The sequence below is a fragment of the Gymnogyps californianus genome, chromosome 10, assembly GCF_018139145.2.
Source record: "Gymnogyps californianus isolate 813 chromosome 10, ASM1813914v2, whole genome shotgun sequence".
Lineage (NCBI taxonomy): Eukaryota > Metazoa > Chordata > Aves > Accipitriformes > Cathartidae > Gymnogyps > Gymnogyps californianus.
The window spans coordinates 3368713-3395593 of NC_059480.1; the positions used below are offsets into that span (position 1 = coordinate 3368713).

Genomic DNA, 26881 nt, shown 5'->3' on the forward strand with positions numbered 1-26881 from the left:
AATCATTTCAAAAGCTTTATGTTCAGGATAAGCATTTACAGTGCAAGTTGCAGTGCTATTTAGTAAGATGATGAGAAAACATTTTTATGGTGCCCTGGTTTTGGAGGGGAAGGTGTCATGGTTTATTTCCCATTTCGGGAAATTTCTAAACAAAAATAAGAAGAATTACATTATTTATAATGAGTTTTTATGTTCACTGAGAAGTCAGAACATCACACAAGACACTCAATTGCACTCCAAGTTGGAATTCCAAGACAGAATGTAAAAATTGGTGTTTACACAAACCACAAAATCAGCTGCGTATATGTGCAGTTTTATTACCAAGGACCAAACCCCTTTGTATTCATACTATACCAAATTTACAAGCATTTGTCATTTAGTTTGATAATGCAGCAGATCTCCCAGTCTTCCAGACTGCCTTATGGAGACTGAAAAGCACAAACACAAATTTCAGGAAGGAAAATCAGAAAATTAACTAACCTCCAAATATTTAATTACAGAGGGATTGTAGTCTATAGTCTTTCGGTTCACAGCTTTTCTCATCCGCTTTCCATCAAAAGTAAGCTGTTGCATTGCTTGCTGCTGTGCAAAATCAGGTCTTTTGTAGAACAACTGCCGAGGCGCCTGGTGCTGGAACCTCGGCATATGGAAAAATCGGGGCGGGGAGCCAATTTCTGTGGCCATGGCTATCTTGTTTCTGAATGACTGCAAAAAGTGAAACACTAGGTTACTACATAATAATGACAAAAATCCCGCATTAGTATCTCCACCAACTTAAACTTACAAGGATGAATAACAACTTCATAAAGCACTGTTTATTGGGAAGAAATATCTGCAGGTTCCTCTGAACAACTATTATTCTTCTCCTGTGCCACATAACACTGACATTAAAGTGGTTACATACTTTGTTTTCTATCAAGAGGAATTTTGTATTGAAACAGATCACTATAAAGTTTGCATTACCATCCCTAAACTAGAACTGTATGGGAAAAGAAAGTCCTCAGTAAAAATAGTAAAAGTCAATGCAAGAAACAGTAAGACCCTTCAACAGAAGATGATATTTCAGATTCAATATACATATTTTAGATTCAATACATAACAGGAAACACCACATTACTTACAAATTAATTTAACTATTAACAAGGAAAAAAGTTCTAAAGGGCTGCCTCAAAACCTTATTCTAGGACCTGCAAATAAAATTACATTCCCTTTACATAATTTATAGTAAATACACCACAGCTCACATTCCACCTGTAGGTATACTTTCAATTCCATTATCGCAAAATAAATGGATTACATTTATCAAACCTTGATAAATATGTAACCGAACATCACTTCCCCCCAACAAGACCCACTGAGAAGGTTAAGCAAATGTGAGTGGCAAGGAAAAAAATTTCAACATTCCGACTTTTTTCTGACAGAGGGAAATGAGTCTAAAACCTAATTTTTCGGTCTGTAAAATTCTTAAATGATGAGATCACAGCAACCTCTTCACAGCTGAAAACTACAATATACACTGTCTTTAAAGTATATACTAACTTCAGACTAAGTAGTGACACACTCTGAACCAGTGAAAGCTCAAACTTAATTTTCAACTTGTACTCCCCCCCTATCCTGAACTCATAGTTTGAAAAAAATTTTAAACCAAAATAAACTGGCACTGTCATCAAGGGAATGCAAAAAGGCTGAGAAACCCTCCTTTGCATGAAGGCTAAAGTGCTTACACAGAGTCAAAGCGCATTTAATAAAAAGAATGGAAATAAACTAGTAGAATTTTTTTAAAAAAGTTGAAATAATCTGTTTGTAAATTCATGAATTTAGTTAAAATATTCGTATCCTCAATTTGAAAGAGCTGGAAAATTGTTTCAACTGCCAGTCTTAAAATTTTGTCTCGCTTTTTTTAATCCCAATAATTGAAAAATGTTCCCATTTTTTAAACAGCAAATTAAAGCTAAGATAGAAATGCTAGACATAAAAGAGGGTTTAAAAGTAGTGCATAGTTTGATTCTTTTTAAGAGGTTCTTTATAACTACAAGGAGCAGGTTGCCCTTTAAATATCAGACAGTTTGTTGGCACAGGGCAGGGATTAACCTTCACAGGCCTTGCAAACTTAGAAGTCACACACTCCTTTCCACTGCTAACTGAAAGTGTGTCAGGCCAGCTATAACACAACCTATCTATGACACCTGGCTGTTAGCTACACAAACAACTCTAATGTACAAGGGCGGGGGGGGGGGATCAAACTAAAGCCATTACAACTATTCTCCATTCAAGACAAACAAGTCCAAACTAAAATAGCACATTTCCTTAAACGAGGTAAGGAATTTAAGACCTTTGGCAGGAGTAGCATCGTTTATTAGACCAACTCATGTAACCGGAAAGAGAGACCAGCCTTCAAATAAACAAACTTTCATCTTGTGGCTGAAAGGCTCATTTGCCTGAAAGCCACCCAATACCAGGTGGTCTAATAAGACACCATGTCTACCTCCAAATACCGCCACATCCATAACATCATTGTAACAACACAATTACTACAACATTAAGGTCATCTGAAACAAGAGGTATCAAAACTTTCTCATGCAGGAAGTATGTCAAGTACCCCTAACACTATCTCAGAGTCTCTTGCAACTTGTCAGAAGGTAGCTAACTGTTGTACAGAAAGTTTCAGGTGTTAAATCTCAAAGGTAAAATTAAAAGGGTAGTAGTGCTTTTGTATCAAAAAAGAGAAAGCAGCTTCTTCAAACAAGCAAAGCAAGCTGGCATTAAATGTGCAAGTCCATTAATAAAGTCTTTTTAATGTAGTTTTAAAGCTTATTCATTACTCAGGAAAAAAAAACCCTAGAGAAAATTTCCAGTACTAATCTCTCTCAAGTCTAAAGATATGCACTCCTATACCAACCAGTGCTTTAAACCAGAGGGAAGAAGATTTTTTTTTCAAAGCCACACATCTGTACTCTTATAGGCAATGCAAAAATAAATTTCAAGAACCAAGACCAAAAATGTAGACAAAAATATATGCTGGGGCTTTCAAAACCACTTTGATCAGATATATTTGCAAGAAAACATTACATAAAAATGCCTTTTGAGAAACACTCCAAAGCAACAAGCTAATTAACAATTTATTTTGATCTTTCTGAAAACGACATCTCCCTAAGAAAATTTTTCAATTACTAACATAGGTAAATAAAGCATTAACTATGATATGGATCAATTTAGATTGGACATACCTAAAACTATCACAAGCAGTGTCTAGCTTAGATTAGCATAAACAACATTCACTTAACATGCAATCAACATCAGCAGAACCTACTGTTTAAAAGGTGACCAAAGGCATAAACATGTTAATTACACCTCTTCGTGCCTACAGACGCTTCCAAGTTCATGATTATGACAATATGTGACATCACAACTACAACAACACAACAAGGGAGATGACACAGGATTAGGAAAATGAAGGGTTTATGTTCTGTTCATGTTCTAAGTTGTTTCTCCAACTTTTGAGATCACTGCCTCTATCACAAAAAGCCTCCTACCTTCAGTTACAAACTTTGCAAAAACATTTGTTTACCCAGCTGTTCGTGATCATTTTTTTCTAATAATGCCTCAAATACCATGCTTTTATCCATGTAATATCCTTGTGCCCAAGTCATGTTTGCATATGTCATATATATATAAATGGATACACAAGAAGAGTGTGTGCACATGCATATACCTGTGTGTATATACACACCAAGTGAAGTTTCTAAACAAAGAAGCTTTAGAAATGAAGGGTTTTTTTTGGTACAGATTCAGTTATCAGATGAAACTGGAGCATTTATTTCCGAAGACCTCTACTCCAGTCAGACAAATATACCCATTTAACATTTAAGTTATCAGTATCGTACTTCATCTTTTGTTGGGACAAACCAACGCTTCAACAGGCTCTCCTTTAGATCTTTTGCATCAGCTAAAAAAGTGTCTGAATTCAACGTGTCTATAGCTAAAGCTCCTGTTGTATTGGGAGCATGAGTAGAAACGTGCAAACAAATATTAGAGGACAATGTGTAATCCAGAGTAGTAACATCCAATTTCCTGTTTTAAGCAAAGTACCAAACTCTTTTTATTTTAGAGTCCAACAAGGGTTTAAATGGAAGACTCCATTTTTTCCTTAACGCGCAGAATTAGAAACAACAGCAAGATCTTTCCAACATCAAGCATAGGTCAGCTCTTATTTTATTGTTTCTGGATAGTAATGTGACCAATTAATTGCTATTCTCTTCTAGTTCATTATACTTTTATCACAATTTGAACTGAGTTGAATTTTTTTATGCTATTCTTTCATGCATCCTTATTGTCCGCAACAGAAACATGACTTTTCAGAGAGCTGACTGTCAGTTTCCCCTTTTCTGTCCCCACAAATACCCTTTCAAAGCTGACTAGCTTTCACACATTTGGGGGGTAAATATATTTGGGGATATACAGAGAATATATAATGAATTCACTGAGCAAAGATAGGGCCATCCAGAAACACTGGAAGATAAGTAACTGGGCCTACTTTTCAGCTAAGATGACAAAAGAATGCCTGGAAAATGCAATCAAATTGGGGAATAAATGAAGGCACATCTGACATGAAACTGAAGGCAGGATTAGGACTAGATGGACAAAAAAAACCCCAAAGAGAAGTCAGAAGAAACACAGTAAGAGTGGGAGTAACTACAGAGGCAAAAACACTGAGGAGCAAGGTCAGTCAAGAAAAGAGAGAGTGAATGAGAAACCTGACAAATAGACACAGGTTAAAAATAAAGAAAAATTAAAAAGAATTTAGTTGAGAGAGAACTGGGCAGAAGAAACTGCACAACAGAACTCAAGGAGCTTGTGATAGCACCCGAGATGTCCATCGCTGTTCCTTAACTGTCAATAAATACACTTGCAACAGAGCAAGCCTTTTATTCATTCCTAATAGTGCCATAAGGATGGCAGGTTTACTAATGCTATCGAGTAATCAGAGGGACATGGCTATAGAACAGAGTTAAAAATGAAAAAACTGAGGATGACCTTATACGCAGGGCAGCATGGTGTCACAAGACAGATGGATTTGTGGAGCTTGTTTGCTTTTTAAAACAAGAGAAAAGTCACATACAGTATTAGCCCATCACAGAAAATGGTTACCACTTAGTTCATGTATTCAAATAAGGCTACGAAGAGAACGCTAGCATTTCATGTAGTAACATTATTACTTTATCATCTTATTGGGGTATGGCTGTTTCTTTAAGATCAAAATGAATCTTGCAATAAGTTTTGAAAATTGACAGATTTGGACTTTGCTGCCCAAAATCATGCAACCAAAGCAGTTCACACATAACTTCAATAAATCAAAATAAAACAAAATTAGGCTACTCAAACCAAAATAAAAACACCAAAGCATCCTTCTACACTGCTTTAATCAGGTAAAGCTTGGAGAGAGTGTCATGGGTTATATTAAATCCCTCACTTCTTACAGATAGTTCAATACTAAAAGAAATAATCTGATTTATGTATAATCTTGACAAAATTTATATGGTTTACCCAAAAAGTAAAGATCATCATTAATGAAGTGCAGTAACTGGTAATTAAAATGTGCTTGCCGATTTATTAGTTATTTTTCAGTGAAGTGAAAGCAACTTGGGTGCAGTACAGTAATAACCTGAATACGTCAAAAGAAAACTATGTTTCCAAATGGTAGAACAGAAGGCTATTCTCCTGGGGAGCGCAAGCAGCCAGTTACTTTGCAAACCCCATGCTGCCCACTACAACAGAACACACTACAGCTTAAAAGACATTCCCCGTGAAATGGCTAAAGCAGCAAAGGAAAACAAGTGCTAAAAATTTCCTGAGTGTATCTGTATGCTACTTCTTTAAATGCGTATTAGACAGTTAAACAAAGTACATGTAGGCTTTAAAGCAAGCACTTTTACAGTGTAACAGAAACAGTGAAAATTAATAGTAATCATTTCCATTGCAATAGCACATAGGAGTCCAAAACATGGTTCAGGACATTCAGTGGAAAAAACATCATTAGAGAAGAACCACCTCAGCTTTCTGAGGTGGAAGTATAAGATCAGAACACCACAATGCAAAGTTAGCATAACAAGTTTATTGTTCAATACATCAGTAGCAAACAACATCTTTGACTGGACAAGCACCTTTACATCCACAAGGTATAGATACTGCTTAATTTCCTTTCAGTAACACTTCTCAAAATTAAAAAATCCTATTGTAAATAGTCATCTCTGAAAAAACGTGCCTCTGCATTTTTAATTTGTATATTAATAAATCTGTAAGCACATTTGAATAAACACACTTGTTCTGGAAAAAAAAAATCAGACCAAATACAATTTAATGTTATTCTTTTCCCTCTTTTACAGAGTAACAACACTGAGTTCAAAAAAATTCTCCTTTCTTTCATCCTTTGGAAGAATGTGCATCTCTGATCTGGAGACCAGCAGTGGATCCTTCCATGGCTTCCCCTTCCTGAAACATTCACACTATTTTCAGGAAGGCTCTTTCTTGGTCTCATCATCCAGTCTTTTCTTACTTGGGAATCATACCTCTTCCCAGTGCAAAAGAATTACGTAGAAGGACATATTCCAGATATAAATGTTCTGGTTTTGCCAACTTCAGCAATCTTGTTCATGTTTTAGAAAAGGAAAGAAGAAATAAACATGCATGTACACACATCGTTTCTCTATTACACAGGAACAGAGCCAGCCATCCTGGTTAAGGGCTGAAAAGAGTGACAGACTGTTAGACTCTCAGGCATTTCTAGAAAGCATAAAATCACCAGGTAGGGGGTTACATAGAAAAAGGATTCTTCATTTTTGCAAACCATGTAGTCTAAGTAAATGGTCTTCCAAGTATTTTAAACTGTCTAAATTAGGTATTCCCAAAATAACTCCTCTTAAACAGGAAATGAACCTGAGCAAAAGATTAGTTTTGAACCAGTGTTTCTGCCGCTCCCTCACTTCATTCACTGAAGCAGATATGTTTATAATCTAGAAGTATCAGAAACTCACATTACTAAAAACACTGCAAAACAGCACTAGCAGCAGCAAGCTTCCACATTTTTCTGAAGATACACTTGAAATCTGCTGAAGCTAATTTGCATGTCTGTCAATGAATTAAACTCTCACAGTAGAGGAGACTTTGCTTCTGCTCTATGCAGATGTCATCATTTTTCTGAAAAGATGGATCATAAGTTTCCTTCACAGTACATGAGATAACTCCACTCTGAAAACACAGAAAAATTATGAAAAAGTTATGCTGATTTGCAGATCTAGTGAAGAATACATTAATTTGACCAATTCCTTGAATTGGTTTGTGTTTCAATTTCCTATTGTATTGGGAAAACATTTAATCAGATTTTCAAAACAAGATCAACTAAAGTCTGAAAATTGTACATCTGTGTGAGGCACTCAATCTCAAATAATTTCACAAGTACTTTTTTATTAACAGTCCTTTTTTAGAACATAGATTTTAGAGAGATAAAGCTGCTTCATCAAAAGAAAAAGTGCTACATCTAAACAAATCTAGTCCAGAAAGAGTGCTATGGATCTTTATTGATCTACAGTTCTATAACTAGATGGTATCTTTTCCACTAGTTATGAAAGATAATGGCTGTATTAAGCAGGAATATAAAACTAGTTTAAAAAATACATTCTCATCTTCAAAGCCACTCTGTGACCCAGCTTGACTTTGAACTACGTTAACAGAACATCACTTTTTGTAAAAACAGCATATACCCCAGTGATAAGGAAAGTCTACATCAGACAATGAGATGCAACAATAAGTGCAAAGTTGCCCAACTTAGCCCTGTGGTGATGAAATGATATATTTTTGTCAAAAGCAGACAAAACCCCCCCACCTTCTAACAGTAGAAAAAAATTGCATAAGGTTATTGTCCTTTGAGTATTTAAAAATCTTATTCCCACTTTTGAATTACATAAGACATGGCAATAGCATGTAGTTTTCTGCATTTTTATAAGCAGATCTCCAAAAATTTTCTAGAAGACATGCAGACATGAGTATTGTAAGTTTAAACCTAAGAAAAATAAGACCATTCTTACAATCTGAGAGCAGACTCCTTAATTATCCACAGGTGCTGGAGGTCCATAACACACCAAATCACAAAACTCAAGACAAAAATACTGACCTATATATACAAGACTACTATTAAGCAACATTACTGCTCTCTGCAGCAAGCAGATTTCCACAGGGCTCTACTGCTGTACTCCCAATATACATTAACATCTGTTCTCTATTGTATTCTATTTGTGAACAAAACCTTCCTAGAAATGGGTTTTAAATTCTGACCATGCAAAGTGGGGGGAAAAGGATTTGGCAGCTTTCCCCATTCCAGTCATTCTATTCCAACAGAAAATGTAAAAAAAAAAAAAATCTCCTACATCTTCATCAAAACCACAGAAACAGATACTTAAATTAATCATTGGCCAAGTCAAAATAAACCACTCTGCCCAAAAGGTACAACGACCTCTTCTTATTTGGAGACACTCCAAAGATTTGTTTCATACACAGCCCAGAACCTACTACACTGGCATGATCAAGGACCTAAAAATGCAGAAGGTTTCCCCCCCCGCCTTTAATTTCAGTTCTGTACTTCCGTTATGCCCAGTTTCACCATGAAGTTCAAACCTTTGGATTTTTAACACAACCCAAACACATACACATGAGATATGGAGTCTGAAAGGATAGAACATGTAACATTCTAACATATCTATCAAGAAAACAATCATCTTTCACTGTACAGTGAGCAAGACCTGGCAAAATGTGATTGTTTTGATGCAGTTTTTGATTCAAAGGGTTTATTCTCTGCAGGAAGAGAAGCAGTGCTGATATTTTATTGACAAAAGTCCTACACCTTTGAAGTTTCACATACAAACACACTATGCCCAAGAACCTCTGAAACAGTAGAGAAAGCATACAGACAAATGAAGACATCTGAATGCTCAAGGGAGAATGGGCTACCAGGGAAAAAACTTCAAACCACCAGTCTGAAAGTCCCAGGTTACAGAGCCTGGGGGACAATCTTAAACAGTGAGTCTGCTTAGCTGCACATAATTTACATGTACGTTTAAAACTTTCTTCAATTTTGGATTTCTAGTGCTAAACAAATGCCTAATAATCAAATCTCATATATTCCTCATTTTATGCTCAAACTAAACCCTTGACTCATTCCAAACTAGACATATTTACAGAAGACAGGTGCTTACGTACATCATAAAAAAGTCAAAATACTTTACTTCACAGGACTCAAGAGACAGGTCCTGCTTTACCACTTCGGCCACAGTAGAGAAAACTGCTTTCACAAGTTAAACAGCCTAGAATGATTCCCTTTCTGCACCTCACAAAAACAACTTGTACAGCAAGTTTTTTGAAGTGTACTTCAAAACAAACACGGAAGCAACCAATTGCAGTAAGAGGATGTTTGGCAGACTGCACCTAAACCTCAGTTAGAAGATGCACAGGATTTGGTCTGCTGCCATGATTTCAGTATTACTGATTTGATAGTTTTGCTTTAAGTTAAAGTTTACTTGCAATATTCTAATAATTTTTTAATATTAAAACAATATTTTTCCTCCCTCTAAACTACCAATATATTCCTTTATCTGGACTCCTGCTTCTCATTTGTCAAGACCTGCACTGAGATTATAACCCAGACTGTCTTTTACAACTGTGAGTCACGAGGATAACAGCAACTCATCTTAACTGGCTGAAATACATCCAGCTCAGTTTTCACACTGAAGTGATTACTGATGCTGCCTTACCTTGGAGCTACCATTTTGTCAGGAAGAAAAACCTTAGGACTAACTTTTAAATCGCATAACATAGCATGACAAATACTAAAAAACAACAAAGGAAAAGTAGCTTAAAAGCAAACAAGGCCTCTCATCCTTGCTAATCCTAAATATCAAGATATTCTTCAGCTGGTTATTATATCAAGACCTGCTGAACTAACACTAATCTTGGTAAAAAAAAAAAATCACAGCTGAATCTGCTTGGGATGCTCCTCCTAGTTTCACCCAATATACAGTTCACCTTATTTATAAGGAGAACATATTGTTGGTTCATATTTAACTTGGCATTCACTGTAACTCTTAGGTTCTCTTCAGTGAGACTGCTATACAGCCAGTCACTTCACAGCTTGTACAAATCCATGAGGCTATGCCCGCACATGGAGAACTCTGCACGTCTCCTTGCCGATCTTCAGAATGTTTCTGCTGACCCATTCCTCAAGCATATTCTAGGTCCCTCTTGACTCAAGTGCTACTGTTTAGGTACATAACCCCCAAATCATCAGACTATCATCATCCTTCCTCCTCAGCTCCCATGTGATTGAACTGGAACTTTACTGGATTCTAGAGACAAATGATTATTTAGGTACCATATGGAAGAAATGCAGACATTTTGCTTTCATTCGTCTATACTTGGCTCCTGGCAGGAGATAACACCTTAGAAGTCTCAAGCCCTCATTTGTATAAAAACACACAAACGGGGGGGGCGGTGAAGAAAGAGTGGCAAGAAATCCTACAAAAAAGTCTTCAGAGAACTTTAAGATCAGTGGAAGGGAAAAGGACTAGAAGGACTATAGCAATTTGCAGGACAAAACTTAAGTAGGGAAATGCAGCAACCAACAACTTTGTTTCAGAAACAACCTACTGAAATTCTGATGATAAAGAGAACAAAGTCCATACAATCTAACATCAGTTTCATTCTCTTCACACTATGGAACAGAAACATACATATATTAAACAAAGTTGAGTATCTGAGTCCCTAAGAGTTGTAAATTCAATGCTGACAAGAAGATACCAAAGCCTTTTTAGTAAGACTTGGGAATTAGTAAGAGTTGTAACTTGTTATAAAGATTCACCTTTCATAACCTTTACCTATTGAATGCTTAACAAACATATCCAAAACTCTTGCAACTTTTATGTAAAAGCAAATGTTGAAAGCATCAAAAGAGAAGAATTAAGAAAATCTCTACTTCGTGACCCAAAGAATGCTTCCCCCCCACCCCCTCCCTTAGTGTTACTCAGGCCAGTCTTCTGACAAAGCAACACTGTTTACCATACCAGTTTCTGGGCCAAGTCAAGGTAGAAGAATAGTGTCTTAAGTTTCCACAACTAAGAAACTGAAGTCCAGAAGGGGGAGCAGGAGGAATGGAAATAGTGCTATCATGTGTGATCATGTGAAAAAATGTGCCTTTATATGGTGAGAAGTGTAAGAAGGTAAAAAACCCCCACAACTAAAAGCAATGTTTTTCAGTAGTTATTAACCATATTTCAAAGATTCTTTTTCTACTTCTCTCTCCAAAAAGAGATTTTATACTTCAGTAGAATGCTTCAAGACAAAAGAACTTCTTTTTATTTAATTGCATATTTTAATGGTAAAAGCCATTCACCACCATGTCTATACCCTAACTCACATCCAGAAGCAAAGGCTTGGTGCGACAGAGCCCCCATCTTCTGGACACATCAAGGTTATTTACATACTTCATAAGAAGAGATACTAAACACTCTACAGCCACACTGTAGAACAAATGCCCTATAACATACTACCTCACAGTATTTTCCTAGCAATATCCAAGGAGATTTTTTCCAAGGGTTTTTGATTCTCTTTTGATAAAAAGATGCAGCAGACGCACACACAAAGATTTACCCAAGACAGATTTGTTATCCCCCCAACCAAAACTTAAGGTTTTCAAGCAGTTAAATTAGCAGCTATGTTTACACCAAAAGATGCAAATTAATACCTACAGTTGCTATGCCCAGACATAGCTAATAGAGACACCCTTAAGCAAGAGTAGTGGAATTGGAGAGAACAGTTCAAATTTTATCAAATCACACAATGCTGCTAAACAAGCCTTATGGACCCTGCTAGAGAAATTCAAACCATACTTATATTAACAATGCTCCCCATTACTGACTTACTGGTGAATCAGAGAAGTTTAAAAAAAAAAACAACAAACAAATCCCATCAACCAAACACACCCCCTAAATTATGGAAATAGTGAAAGACAACCGCACTTCTAAATTACTTTGATCAAGTTCTGACTGTAGATTATTTACGTGGATAAAGACAGAATTCAAAAGTGTAGCTTCTTAGTATCTGCTCCCATTAAGATTTAAAAGTCTAGCGTATATGTAAACTACTCTTTTGCCACAGTTTGGTGTGGAAGATGAATGCATAATCCCTGTTTGCTACTGGTTAGGCTAGAAGCTGTTTAATCCAATGAGGAACAAACTTACAACAGGAAAAAATAAACTGTGCTAGTTATTGTAATTTTAAGCTCTCAGTGTTTAAAAGTCTACATCATATCACTCAAACAGTTCTAAAAGTTTTGCCAGAAACACGTCTATTTTAAAACATAGTCAATGTAGAGATTCTTCTATATAAGGGAACTTTCAATACTAGAACACTTTCTAAATTGCTGGCTGATGTATATACCACTTGCTCACACAACTGATAATGAATTTGAAATACACTTGCTTTTAACTGGAATCACACAGCCAACTCTTCCAGGAATATAAGTTTTCTGGTCTTTCCTTGTGGATTACGAGCCATGCAAATGCCTGTAGATGATTATGAAGATATATACTGCTCAATGACCACATTTAAGCTTCTTTAGTAAATAGCCTTCGCATTTACCATTTAGTACTGTTCAATAAAAGCATGTGTTCATCTTCTCTATCAATACATTTCTCAGTAAAGGTAATTCAAGCTCACATACATCAATCCCGCATAAAGCCTTTCAAAGAGCAAGGGTTCAATATAAGATTTTCCCCAATTACAGGAAGAGTCAAGCTCCCCATGAGAATGACAATTCAGTAGAAATGCACATCACCAGAGAGCTTCAGTTCTGAAAACTAGAGTTTTTACAAAGGCCTAAAATCCCTTGGCATTTCTTTCCTTCTTCATATCACCTGCGTTGAGAATATCAGCAAGCCTTCCTGGCAAAAGCAGCACTTCAGTCAACAGTTCTACGTCAGTATTTTCATCTTACTGTACAGAAAGCTTGGCAGCTGTGGCTTATTATATTTGTCAAGAGTCTACAAAAGATATTATTAGAAATAGTTGTTTATTTATTAGGCTTAAATTTGCTGAGGAGACCAAAATATTTGCATCCACCAGTAGAAAAATATTGCAAAACATGGTTTGATGATTGACTCAAGTATGAATTTAACTCCGAACTCCATAATTTAGGAACAGTGCAAATATCGCAGAATGAACATACTATATTAATACTTACTCAAGTCTGCAGTCCTCCTACTTGCAAATTTGGGTAACCTACACTTATTCTTGTGATATAATCATAAAATTTCACTAGTCTCTGCAAAGAAGTGTAATGGTTTGCTTACAAACATGCCTCAATAGGAAGAAAGGCATTTTCAAAGTTAAGTGGTGATTTTTACTGGGGTTGGGGGAAGGAGGACAATGGTAGGAAGCACGAGTGTTCATTGCGATCACATAATTTAACTGCAGTGACAGCTACTGAGTGAACTTCAGCATTGTGGGAAGAGCCTAGAGGATTGCTGAGATCAAGTTCCATAATGACTCGAACCCAACCTACAACTGCTGACACCAAAAAAAGCAGTCCTGCCTTGACCCTAATTGTGTGTTCCTGTCCTACATGACCCCTCCTTTAAGCCAACATGAACATCTGGTGACCACACGGGCCATCCACCTAAGAAACTGCTCTGTGTTAAGAGACCTTTTTTGCTAATGTTAGTCAAAACCCAGAGCAGCTTCTCAGCCAACTGATTATGGAGTTCCAGGAACGCCCCTACCTACACAGGAAAAAAACAAATGACCAGAAGCAGGGGAAGTTACCACTTCGGGCTGCAATGCCAGTTTAGATGACTGCAAATGTACACCAGACAGGGTAAAGCTGCACCATTATGCAGTCCTCAGGCTGCAAGTCAAGCACTTGTATCAGCTGGAGCTGTGGCACTACTTATCGAAGTGCAGCTCCTGCCAGGCTCAAATTTGCAGACGAATACTCATACAACCATGGTAAAATACACATCACACTGTTGCCAAAACTTCATAATGAACACAGAAACTACATCAAACCCATAAAATACTACAGACTCCTTGTTATCCAGCCTCTGGCCTCCCTTTAAAAAAAGGGCACATTAACATATTCTTTTGTATCATGTTTCTTTTGAATTTGGGAAAATGATTTAAAGGAACCCTCAAATGTTTAAACCCAAGAAACATGGCTTATTTCAAGTACCTGTGTGCTCATCTTGAAGTGTATAAAACACTAATATACAGAACTGATCAGTGTCAACATATCTATAGTTTTAGCTGTAAAACTGCTTTTGGCCTATCCTGCCACACTGTTGAACTCAGGGGTACTCACTTTTGGGTAAAGTTACAGGTGAGTGACTAAGAGCAATCTAAATTCCAAGCTTCATGACCAACTGCCTTAAATTAAAACTTGGTACTATACAGACATGATCTTAAACATTTAGGGATGTATTTTATAAAGAGCTGATATATCTGCCATGTTAACTAAGAACAGTGCGTATTGCCTCTCAGCACATGGTTACAGTCACTCAGTGCAGCGTAAGTCAATGCTATGGCAGAGAAAGATCACCTCACCAGTTCCAGAATCACTGTTTCTAAGACACAGGCCAAAATAAAAAACTGAGCCAGGTTAAAAACAAACATCGTACTTCTGCTCACAGCTGTACAGCTGCCTATACCATTATGAACTCTGGTACCAAGAAAAGACAGGCAGCAGAATATTATAATTTTAATTATTTAAAAGAACTAAAAATTCTAGGTTACATAAAATTTACAACTCCACTGATAATGTTTTCAAAGCTTCAAAAGTTAATGGAATTTATTTTTTTGAACCAGCACATTCATTATACTGAAGACTAATGAAATAACAGCAATGAGCTCATGACAAGCATGTTGTTCTTCATATCAAAATTAACTAATTAAACATAAAATGAGAAGTGTTCAGATTTAACAACAGTGTATGAGAAAAAATCCTATTTAAATGAAAAATGAAATTGAAGATAAACTTATAACTCCTTTTTTAATAGAGAAAAAAAAAAAAAGTACCAGGGTTACTTGATGCAGTATATAAGTGCCCAGAGAGGAAGAGATGTTTTCATTTGTGTCTGAAGAACGTGAAAAATTGCTTATACTTTTTATATTCTATATATGTGCAAGAACACTTCCATGTAATTGTTTGAAACAACACTTGTGTACAACACAAAAGTTTTATCAGGGTTAGTCAACAATAAAGTTTAATACTGGAGAGCAAGTCTTTCCTCCTACAACTGAGAAAAATTGTGATAAAAGCATCGACTAGTGAAACTGCTTAGAACAGAACCCCCAATTCCTGGTAAGACTTCATTGCAACTTACTCAGTACAATTCATTATTATTGGACTTGGTACATTTTTCAATCCTTAAAGTATATTTACACAGATTTTCAGCATTAAAGATTATCCCATATTATGGAAGTTTGCACTTATTCTTCCTGTTCAACAAGGTATCTTAATGAACAGGGTTTCGGGTTTTTTTTTTCCCTCAAGTCAAAACCAGGTACTTCCTGGTTTTGAACCATAGCTTCCTAGATAAACTGGGATCTGTTTATCAGGGCCATTCTTGCTACACAGAATCATGCTTCTTCCATTTTATAATTTGGTGCAGAGGCAAAACAGGAACAATATCAGTTAGCTTAGTTACAAAGCATAAAATAATTTGGTCTCTAGTATCCCTCCACATTCAGAGAATGCCTTACAAATCATAACTGTGATCACTCTAAGCAAATAAGAAGGAACCGTACTGAAAAAAAGTATAACGGCTCAAAGGAAAGTATCAAGTCAGTAGTAGATTTAAACTCGTATGTTCTGACTTGTGTTTAAGCTATTAAAAAGTACTACAGTTTTCATGTTTCTTTCTTGGTTAGTTTTTTGGGTTTTTTTCTTCTTTATATCAAGTCCCTTTAGACAAGTAAAAGAAGCTTGAAATAAAGCCTTTTAAAATAAGCAAATAACGAAGGGCTGGTAGCCACTTTTCTAATTACAACCTCCACAAAAACGTAGGCTTCTACTATGCTCTAACACATTCAGGCCTTACCTTTTACCACCATAAACTTTAATCTACATTACCACAAACTAGAGAACAATTTTAACCAGTATTTCACATCGCCATGCATGCACTGTCTTTATACTAAACGTGTTATCAAAAGTAATATTGCACAACAGAAGAGAAACTAGCTTACTTTCTTTCCTGGTAAATATATACTTCATATCACATTTTAAGTTTCACAGCAGAAAGATTGGTACATCCAGCCTGAATGCGGAGAGCTGGCTGAACCAGAAATGACATTCTATTAAATGCTGAGTAGTTTTTTTAAATACTAGTGAGCAAGAACGGATTGCTGGTAAGTTTAGCACCATTTTAAAAATATGGGATCATGGATGCTCTAAATTGAAGCTAAATGAATAACAACAAAATACAAACAACAAAGAACTATGTGGCTATCAAAAAGTCTACTTCTCTGCTCTTACTTTCAGAGATTCTCTATGACAAGAGAAGAAAACTAAAGTTATTTTAAGGTTTAAATCTTTTGAAAGATCTTTACCATATCCCCTCCCCACCATTAAGCTCTAACAACGTTCAGTTTAACTGAGGTTTACTTATCAATTACATTTCTTCATTAACTATACCAACCAAACCCACATATCTGTATTTTTACTTTGTATAAAACTTTCAATAACAAAATGATACAATATCAGGAATGAAAATATGGCAAATAAAGAACAAATCTTGTAAAATTCACAAACACACTACAGATAAAGTTTTCAGCTTGTTTTTACAACTTTCCTGCACGAAGATATGAGTAGTTTTCTAAATTATAAGCTAGAGTAACATCTGTGCAAGGCTAAAATTATTTTCATTTCCAGTGTTAGTGAACCAACTACGGAAATTCCCTAGATATCAACCCTGTGGTTAGCAGATGCAAAAAGTGAAATATTCTGCATGGAATCACCTCAGTAAAAAGTTAAACTGTACTCCTTCCATATTCCTACTCAACCAAACATCTTCTCCACGATATTTTTTCTTCAGGTGCGTCAGAAGACTAAGACATCTGCTAGGGATGGGAACAAAACAGAAGATTTCTCATTCCCTCCTCAGATATCAAGGCCTCTCTTTGCTGCAGCAAAAGAAGGCATTTCTAGTACCTCTATCTCAAGCGCAATTTAGGATCACTACGATATTACTTCCCATGCTAACCTCTGCTGATAACAGGAATACAGAACTGATGAGAAATTTTCAATTCCAATGGTCCAATGTTTACTGCGGTAAGGATTCAATGGAGGACCAACACTTCATGTAACAGGGAAAGACTATAACTGTTTATAGTGACTGACATTTAAGTTAAAAGGTTTTAGCAGCTCTAGGAGTAGAGTATTAAATTAAACATACACTAGTTGCTAGCACCTAACATTCTCTGCAGCTCAGAGAGATTTGGTGTTTTCCCCATCTTTCAATACTTATTTCTCAAAATTGATGCTCTTAATATAATCTGGTAGTTCCATCCACTTCTGAAATAGTCAAATGCAGGAAGGTTGTGTAAAGCTTACCTTCTAAACTGTAGAGTAGTTGGGCAGAGGACTCCAAAAATGCTAATAGCAAAGCAATTAAAGACACGCCAGATTTTTCTTATCTTGCCGAGTGTTTAAATGAGAAGTCTTTTAACTACATTTTCAGATCTTCCCATTAGAAATACTACAGCACAACTGAACAAGATGTTAAGAACCAGATTTTGAAATATGTTTTATGATTATATATTCTTATATTAAAGATGATGGCAAAATATTGCAACAAACTGTTGAGAAGTAAAAGTCAATTTAGCTGATAAAGAATTCAGGAGGAGGAAACCCCAAAGTATTTTGACACAATATTGTTTGCATACTGTAAACTCTCTGACAAATATGTCCGTAGTGCTGTCTTTCTTAAAGGATAGAACAGTTTGAGTTAGAAAAAACATAAAAGAATAAACATCTGTTGCAAGAAGAAGGATGAGGGACTAATGTCTACAGAGGAAAACAGATTCACAAATACTACTCACAAATTGCGATTAACGATATAACGAAGTACAAAACTAGTAGAGTACAGAACTACTTACCTATGACAACTTTTGTAAGACAAACGGATGTGCTCAAATGAGTACCAATATTTCAAAATGCTGTATTTAAAACCATACAGCTATCTACTCATAATAAAGAAGCTAACAGCAAGACAGAAATAACATCCATCTTCAAGAAGGCATGAAGTTTAATGAGTTCTCTCCAATGGAAAAATGCTGAAGTATCTTTTTATTTAATTTAACAAGTCACCTACATTTGCTACCCATGTCATAATCGTAGACTAGTGACTCTCAATCAGTGGAATGTGCCACCATATCGTCATTAAATCCATCCACCTTTCCAGAATAAGCAAGTGCCTGCTGCACATGGCTGTATCTACCCGTAATGGCTAGGACTTCCCAAGCCGCATCTTCAAGCAGTCACAACCCGATCTCCACTCAAATCCAAAGTGGAGAGAAGAACAACAATATTTAAAAAAAAAAAAAAAGTAGCAAAAGGCAAGATTAAGAGACTCGGGCGAGGCCACAAGCAGACAGCTATGCAGCAGGCAGGAAAGGGGACCACCTGCCTGCTCCCAGCCCCAGCTTTCGCCGCCACCTCAGACCTCCAGCACACTCCACCCTGTGGGCCCGGCGCCGCGGAGCTGGGCCCTGCGCTCAGCTCATCCCGCGGACAAGGCCTGGGCCCTGCGCTCCCGAAGGCGCCCCAGCCCGGGCAGCCCCGCGGCTCCTCACTGCTGCACCCACCCCCCGCCGTTAGCGGGCCGCGCCGGGGCTCGGCCTCTTCCCGGACCTGGCCGCACCGCTTCTGGGCCGCGGCCTAAAAATGGCGGAGGCAGCCGCACTTCCCAGGCTGCTTACCCTTGCGCCCGCCCCGCCAGCGGCCTAGCACCAAGGCGTACTCACCGTCCAGCCGGTCTCTCGTACCCCGACTCCGCGCCTTGTCACCTCGCCGCTCGCCTCGTCCGTCCGGCCCCGGAAGCCGCCGCCGCCGCCGCCTCACGAGCCCCCACCACGGCCGGCCGCCATCTTCCTTCCCCCACCAGCGACCGGGCGGCGCACGCGCCCTACGTCAACACGCTCGGCGGCACGAGAGGCGGTCCCAGCAACCGCCGGAGCACCGCAGCTGGAAGACTGCGGCCAGGGCGCAGGCGCGCGCGGCACGGCGCGCGCTGCTTCCGCGAGCGTCCCGCCGTGCCACGACCTGCGCCTGCACTACCGGAAGGCCGGCGCCCCCCGACCCTTCCCCTCGCAGGTGGAGGCGCGAAGAGGTGCGCGCATGCGCACTGAGAGCCGGGTCTGAGGGGACGGGCCGCGGCCCCGCGGGTGCTTCGCTGTGGAGGGTCGCGCTCGCTGTCCCGGTCGCCGTTTGTTGGGGGGGGGGGGGGGGGGGGGGGGGGGGGGGAAAGGATGACCAAAATTCAACCCGTGAACCCGCCGTGGCGGGAAAGCTGCGCCCTCAGGGCACGTGCTTTCACGACGCTGTGGGCCACAAGGTCCCTGCCGTCGTGTCTGCTGGCTTCAGCCTCTCCAAAACGGGTAGTACCGGCAGCTGGAGAAATTTCTGCTCCCAAACCGCATCGCCTTGCACGTCTCACCTAACTGCGTAGCCCTGTATTTCTGTACTGCTTCATGTTAATACTCTGCATGTTCACCAAGCAGCCAGGCGCTACAACAGAATCGCACCCTGCGTGATTCCCTTGAACATCTCCCCTTCTTCTTTCCCGTCCTGATTACCAGGTTTCAAAACACAACAATCAAGAACAAATAATCTCAATGCTCATAATTACCTATTTGTGGAGGATGATGCAAATCTCCTGAGATCACTGTCAGATTACTAAGTCTGTTATGCTCCTCCTTGGGAGTCTATGTTATCTTACAAAGGCATCAGCAAGTAGTAATGCCTCTGAATTATAATTATTACATCCTTTTACCCAGAAGTTTAGGTAAAGACTTAGGCTTTTTTCTTTCTGAATAAAAATTAGGTGTCATTAAGACATGAGAGCCTGTGTATTTAAAAGATGAAAATGTCTTAAAGCTGCTTGAACAGAAACATTTTACAGAGTAAACTGAGTTACAGTGGGAGCAGCTACTGGAAAGTGTATCCTGTATCAAAAGGGGCCACTGAGCTTTATAAAATAAAGATTCACCATGCCACCTTGCTTTTATCTTTGTTCTTTAGTTATAATTTTTCTGATGCAGTTAAAGTTACTGTGGTTAATTAGAAAGACATGTCTGGTTTATTGGCTTGCAGGAGACATAATGCCACTAAAGCACAGAAGTAAATGCTATTTGAGGTAACGTGCTTCAGCTGAGGTAGCCCAACCAGTTGTCATAAACCAGCTTGGCCTTTCAGCATAGCAGCAACATTAAGTTTCCAGTAAGAGCTGAAATAATATCGTATTTCTCTCCCTTTTGCAACATCAGTGAAACTCTATTGCTTATCACCACAAGGAGTGCCTTGACTTAACAGACCTGTCTTCCTCTTTGTCCCAGCTGTTCTTTCCTGCAAAATTTTCCTTCTTCCAGGTGCGGTGGTAAAATTATTAATATTTAAGATTTCAGAGGGCTGGCTAAGAAATTTATCCCAACTAAAAGAACATTCCTTTCAACTAAAAGCTAACAGTCTGTGATTGTCGCCAATTCCCCACTTCTGAGCTAAGACAATACTGCGTGTGCCGCTCCCATAGGCTCCACCAAGAGCCATCCCTCCATCGTGTCACGTTATTTACTGTTTGATTCCTTCTTAGAATTGTGGCAGTTAGCAAGCTACTTAAGGAGTCCGTCCCTCCCAGGATGGATACCTGGCTTTGTTAACATCAAAATTATTGCTTTTCCTCACCTTTTTCTTTTCTGAAACAGTATATTGGGTCTCTCTGATCACTTGGCAGGGAACAGGACAGCAGAGAGGGAAATGCTGCCCAATGTTCTCTCACTATGATCATAGTTAATAACGCCTCTGTCTGACCTATCCTAAATTGTACTTGCGTTATTATACACTTGGAGTCCCCAGATCTCCAACACAGGTTAATAATCACAGGATCTGTTTATCAAAAAGCTCCTCATTAATAAAAAAAAAAAAAAAAATGCACCTAATGTTTATAAAACACATGGCCTTAATTAGAAATATCTTTTAATTTACACTAAACAATAGAAAATTATTGAAGCTGTAAAAATCCACTGTCATGATCAAACAATAAAAAAAGCAAACAAAAAAACCACCATGGAAATTGATACCGCCCATCACTAAACCTTCCGAGAGTCAAGAACAAGTTTCTCCATCTCTTTTAGAAGTTCACGAAGAAAAGAAATCACATCTACATTTCTGCTAAAAAACAGAAACATGTTGAAAATTTCCAAATCGGGGAGAGGGATTTGAAAGAAACAAATACTTGAGCCACTGGGAAAAGGCTTTTCAGGTTCTTTGGCTCTCACAATACAGGCGTCCTTACCAACATACACGTAGAACAAACCAAAAGGACTACACTGATCTCCAGTCTGAATGCACCTGTGGATGACGCAGCACTGGAGTACCCTGTATCCACAACTCCCCTTACTCAGCCGGGAGCTGGATTGGTCCAGAGGGCTGAGAAACAGTCCAAGTTCCCAGGTGTTTCTGTTCAGATAAAGGGGTTGAGGGTTAACCTTAATACTGGAAGCTGCGTTTAGTCTGAATGTCATCAAGAATCTGCTGTAATTCCTCATCTTCAAATCGGCCCTCCAGGCTGCAAGATAAGAACAATGAGGGTACATTAAAGGTTTTAGAAATAATCTCTCCTCTGGATTCATTTCAGACAGCCATAATTCTCTCCTGTCAGTCTCAACACCATCATCACCACGGTATGGTACCACCACGAACCATCTATAACACTACTGTACAAAGACCACTCTAATCCCTATGCAGTGCCTCCTCTTTAAATGACACAACTCCATCCCTCCCAGAACTTTCTGCTGAATAATTTCAAAATGTTTTATCAAAAAGGCAAGGCAGGTGCAGGTTTAAATAGACCTCTATATGAAGTCCACGTAGCCTCATGCTCATAAGCCAGTCCAGTCTTGCTATGAAATCTTAGCATACAGGGAAGAAACTGTAATTCAGGTGAGTGTTTCATTCCCTCCTCTATCTCGGGCCATGAGGTAACAAATCAAGATATGATAATAGAATTTACTGCTCCCCTGTACATGTCATTTGCTCCAACAGAAAAAAAAAAAACCAAACCCCCCAAAAATCCCAAACACAGCTGGGTGGCCTAAGAACCCCAATTTAAGCTGTTTACACTTAACCTAGTAAATGTTGTTGATGTGCATTAGGGACACTTATAAAGATTACCTCACTGTCAGATCAATGGGTAGGTGAAGAAAGACCAAGACAAAAAGTTTTCCCATCAACAGAGCTGGACTGAAGAGAGGGCACATGCCCATAGCTGGCTTTAGATCACAGGAAAGTATAAAGCAGTCTTTTTACGACATGTAAATGCTCACCTAGGAATCAAAGCTTTCGCTTCCTCAGCTGTCTCAGGACACAAGTTAGCCAAACATGCCAATTCAAATTTATGGAGCTTTTTCTGGAGCAGCAAACTGTAAGGAAAGACAACTTGGTGAAATTACAAGTAAGATCGAAATATAAAAGGGCATAAACTAAACTAAATAGATATCTTTTTTCACTTTGCTTTTGGCACTGAAGTCAATGTTTTTTCAGGAGGACTCATTATATAATTGCATAGAGAAAAAAAGTCACATCTGTTAACTCCACTTCCCCCAAATTACTCTACAAAGTCTAGAAAATCCATTTAATGCAATCAGCTGTCATTTAAATACTGAAAGCAGTTCAGGTGGCTTGACCTAGACAAAGTACAAACCTCCATGAAGAATTATGATCAAATTTCTTGCCTCTTCAGAAAGACAAGATTCAGAATTATAGCACAAATCAGGAAACACCACTAAACTGTACTTTCATAAAGCAGCATCTATATTATATACCAAATTCTCCAGTATGGTCTTACACCCTAACTTTTCCACTCACCTACGGACACTGGCAATGGTTTCACGGTTTTTGAAGCGGCTGAAACGCGCTGTGTAGTTCAAGGTTTTCATGAAGACTTCCGAAAGCTCCTGCTCATCTTCTGCACTCTCATTCTGTTGCTTACGATGCTCAAGAAGCATATGTACTTCTGAATTTAGAAGAGTTTCCGCAGTTTCAAATTCTACATTTGAATGAGTGAACACCAGCATAAAAAAAGGTGAAGCATGGATGAAAAAGTGCACTTACAGAAGGTTTGTATGTAAATTTAGCTTTGGGCAATAAGGAAATGAAAAATGTGTTTCACAGCAATTGTGCAAGCCCTTTCACCAATGATCGGGCAGCATTTCATACTGAAAATGCTGATAAAAATGACACCACCTTGAGTGACAATCCAATGTGTTTGTCTTTTTGACCATGAATTTTACATTTGCAGCCCTAACCTTCTGATTTGTCACATTTTTGCAATATGTTTTCTTCACCCATTTTTGGCAGAACTTAAGTAATGTATGACTTGTTTTAGAAAAAAATATTTAGAGCTGTAATACTCAAAAAATTCAGAAGTGACATCTATGGTCTTTGGAAGCCTCTGAGTTCTTAAAGTAAACGTGGATGCTGCTGAATGTTTTAAAAAAAGGCTTCATTTACTTCAAAGGTTAATTGACCTACTGAAATTTTATTATCAGAAAAAAGTTTTAACAAATCTTAACAGATTTCCCCCCCCTTTTTAGCCAACTCTCTTTGTTTTTGTTCATCATCATCATCACTATATTTATTCCAATAACAACCAGGTCTTTCAACTTCAGCAGTATGAGCTGTTCAAAGCAGCAGGATCGGAGACTGCATCCCAGTGTGCCCTTCAGCACGGTTTTATAAAAGCAGTCAGCTATAGGGCAGTGCTAGAAAGGGACTGACAACCTTTATTTTGCATGGAGCGGTAAGGTAACTTGCGCTGAACATCGACAGACTATAGATTTTAGCGTAAAAACATCCAAAACCCAATCTTTCAGGACTATGCTTTTGTTCATAACTCAAAAATGCAGCACGCGGTGCCCCCCCCCCCCCTTTTCTTTTTCCTCCGCTTACAGGGCCATTCTGAGCCATAAATTCAGCTCTGGAATTTATACTGAATAGTCTTCTGAAAAAAATACACAGACTGTTAGTGTCCCTAGTTACAACTCTGCCTCTAGACAGCTGGTTTCCTAAAATGCAGCACTACTCTAATGTCAAGAAACATCACTGAAAAAGTAACGGTTATACCAAAAAACAAGAATCTTTTCGCTATAACCTGATATGAAAAATATTTTTTTTATTCCTGTACACACACGTAGTGGTCCACATAGGTAAGAACAGCCATATCTTAGCAATCATGGGGTCCTTAAATATACCTAAATGATTTATTATCCCTGATTTTTAACACTTGGGGCTCCGTAACTGGTGGGGCGGCCAGGGCGCTGAGCAGCGCTCCGGTCCAAGGAGCCGCTCGGCGAGGCCGGCGCCGCGGGGAAGGGAGAGCTCGTTCCCTCCGAGGCGCCCGCGGGCTCCGCGCGCTGCCCAGCGGCCGCCGCCAGCCTCCAACCACCGCCCGGCCCGGCCCGGCGTCCACGGCCCCCTCGCCGCCCCCGTTCGGGCGGCCGCCCCGCGGCGCACACCTTTGGGGAAGACGAGCTGCGAGGCGTCCTCCTCCACGTCCGCCGCCCGCAGGTCGCTCCCGCCCGCCGCCATCGCCTCAGCCGGCACCGGAAGCCCCGCCGCCCGGAAGCGCGGCGCCGCCTCAGCCCCGCCGCCCGCCAGGGGGAGCCGCCGCCGCCGCCGCCGCGGAGCCACCCGGCGCTGACAGGAGGTGGGTCGGGGCTGGCTGACAGGAGGTGGCGCGGGGAGGGCCTGAGCTTAGGCTGGGCGGGAGGGAGGAGCGGTGTGTGAGCGCTACCGGGATGGTATGGAGGGGTAGTTGTCTGCGCACGGCTGGCGTTGCGGAGGGTGTAAAGAAGCGCGGTTATCCCTGTGGGCCACCGAGGGGGAGCAGCGGGAACAGGGCGCCTCAGCACCCTCATACAAAACACAGCCCTCAAAGGTGTGTTTAAGCTCGCTTAGAAATTAGCTCCTAGAGACCGAAAGCAGTGAGCTGTTGTAGCTTTACTTCTGTGAAGACAGGCCAAATAACTGTGAGAGACCAAGACATGGTGGGCCCAAAGTCTTTGAAGGCATAAACGACGTCTGGAGAGAGCAGGCTGTGGAGGGAACGCTGAGGGAAACCGTGCTCATCTTTCACATGAGCAAACCTGGAGGAACACTCCTTCTGCTCCGTCATTTAGGAAATAACTGAAGAGCTCAAAACTCTGCTGGTCCCCCTCATCAGACTGCACAGCAGCATCCATTTGCCCAGAAGCACCTGGGGGGCACCGAGGCAGCAGATGCATCTTCACCTGTCTGGCTTCACACTAGAAGTGGATCAGAGAGCTACAGCCTACTCCGTTTTGCTACCAGAACATCCTCCAGCTAGATAGCAAACCTTGACCTTAGGAAAACTGTAACTGTCTGTACCAGAATTTCTATCTAGTTCACTGTGATTAATGTACTTCAGTCTGTGAGGAAGGAGTATTGATATCATAAATAACACACTTGGGAAGGGAGGTTACTTTTTCAGACAATCCAGAAGTAATCTACAGACCCCTAAAAGTCATAGGTAGGCTAAAAATGATGATAGCTCTCCCGACATGATGTGATGGGAACACTGCCAGCAAAATAACTTATGGAGTAGTATTTTCCCTGGAGAGCTCACATGTAAGTGCCTAACAGCCTAAGACTCTTAAAGTAATCATCTTATTGGACCTTACTATGTCATCCTGCGCCCTTAAAGAAAGGCAAAAATAGACTGTTGGAGGATTTATGATGAAACCACTCCTGTTCTCATGAACTTGTATCCATGCCTAGGTGAATTGTTTCCTGCATGCTGGGAAAAGGAATGCATTAAGAATAAACTATAAGAATATGAAGGGGTCAAATCATAGATTTTTAACATTTGTTATCTGGATAAATGAGCATGGCAGAGAAACTGATTGAAAACTGATTTGCTAAGTGGTACAAGCAGAAAGACATTCAGGAAGATGGAATGAAAATATCTCGGGGAACATCTGGTAAATTAAACAATTTCAATTAGGTTTACAAGAAAACAAGGAAATCCGTGCCAGATTGATGAGAGAAGCATTTAAAATCACTTGGAATCCTGATGGGTTCTCAAATAACCCATCTACTCAGAACATCATGATTCTCAGAGCAGTAGGTAGCTTGCAGAGGTTTAAGTTATTAATTTCACTTTTGTTTTTCCCCAAGGATCCGTTCTACTTATGTATACAAAAACTAAAACAATTAAGAGAAAGCCAGATACTTGCAAGAATTTATAGGTACAGCTAAAGAGGCTATCATGAAAGATAAAGGTTCGTTATCACTGATGTGTTTGGTTAAGGTCTCAAGAGTCAAATAAGAGACAAATAAGAACATTCCTGAATGGAACCTGCTTCCCCCCGCCCCCCTTTTTTTAAGAATTTAAAATATGCACTTAACAAAACACAGTAAATATTGTTCAGCTACAGCAACAAACCAAACATAACAGACTACCTGACTTTTTCTTTGTTATTTTTAAAATGCACTGGCTTCTTCCTCACTAATAATGACTGTTTCAGTGTTTATCAATTCGATTGCAAAATG

At 39.3% G+C, this 26881-nt stretch overlaps 2 protein-coding genes across 2 annotated transcripts in view; both read right to left on the bottom strand.

Moving 5' to 3' along the window:
• The window catches only part of WDR33 (WD repeat domain 33), a 71434-nt gene extending 52253 nt beyond the window's left edge, over positions 1 to 19181 (bottom strand). Inside the window, exons 1-2 of the mRNA XM_050902570.1 lie at positions 19060 to 19181; positions 481 to 705 (exon numbers count right to left, since the gene is read on the bottom strand). Of these exons, the coding sequence (XP_050758527.1) occupies positions 481 to 684 (204 nt within the window). The 5' untranslated portion in view covers positions 685 to 705; positions 19060 to 19181. The remainder of the gene's footprint in view (positions 1 to 480; positions 706 to 19059) is intronic.
• Positions 19182 to 21273: 2092 nt separating this feature from the next.
• On the bottom strand, positions 21274 to 24898 carry POLR2D (RNA polymerase II subunit D). The gene is made up of 4 exons (XM_050902635.1): positions 24826 to 24898; positions 23177 to 23357; positions 22636 to 22731; positions 21274 to 21878 (listed from the first exon to the last, which is right to left on the bottom strand). Exons 1-4 carry the CDS (start codon positions 24896 to 24898, stop codon positions 21800 to 21802), a joined length of 429 nt encoding a protein of 142 aa, XP_050758592.1. The 3' UTR covers positions 21274 to 21799.
• Between the last annotated feature and the right edge of the window lie 1983 nt (positions 24899 to 26881).

What these genes read in the sequence shown, in the direction of transcription:
- POLR2D (XM_050902635.1), bottom strand. Translation starts at nt 24,898, where the DNA reads ATGGCGGCGGGCGGGAGCGACCTGCGGGCGGCGGACGTGGAGGAGGAC. An exon ending in ACCATTGCCAGTGTCCGTAG is followed by an intron (nt 22,732 to 23,176) that starts GTGAGTGGAAAA and finishes CTTTCCTTACAG; the next exon opens with TTTGCTGCTCCAGAAAAAGC. An exon ending in GCGAAAGCTTTGATTCCTAG is followed by an intron (nt 21,879 to 22,635) that starts GTGAGCATTTAC and finishes CTTATCTTGCAG; the next exon opens with CCTGGAGGGCCGATTTGAAG.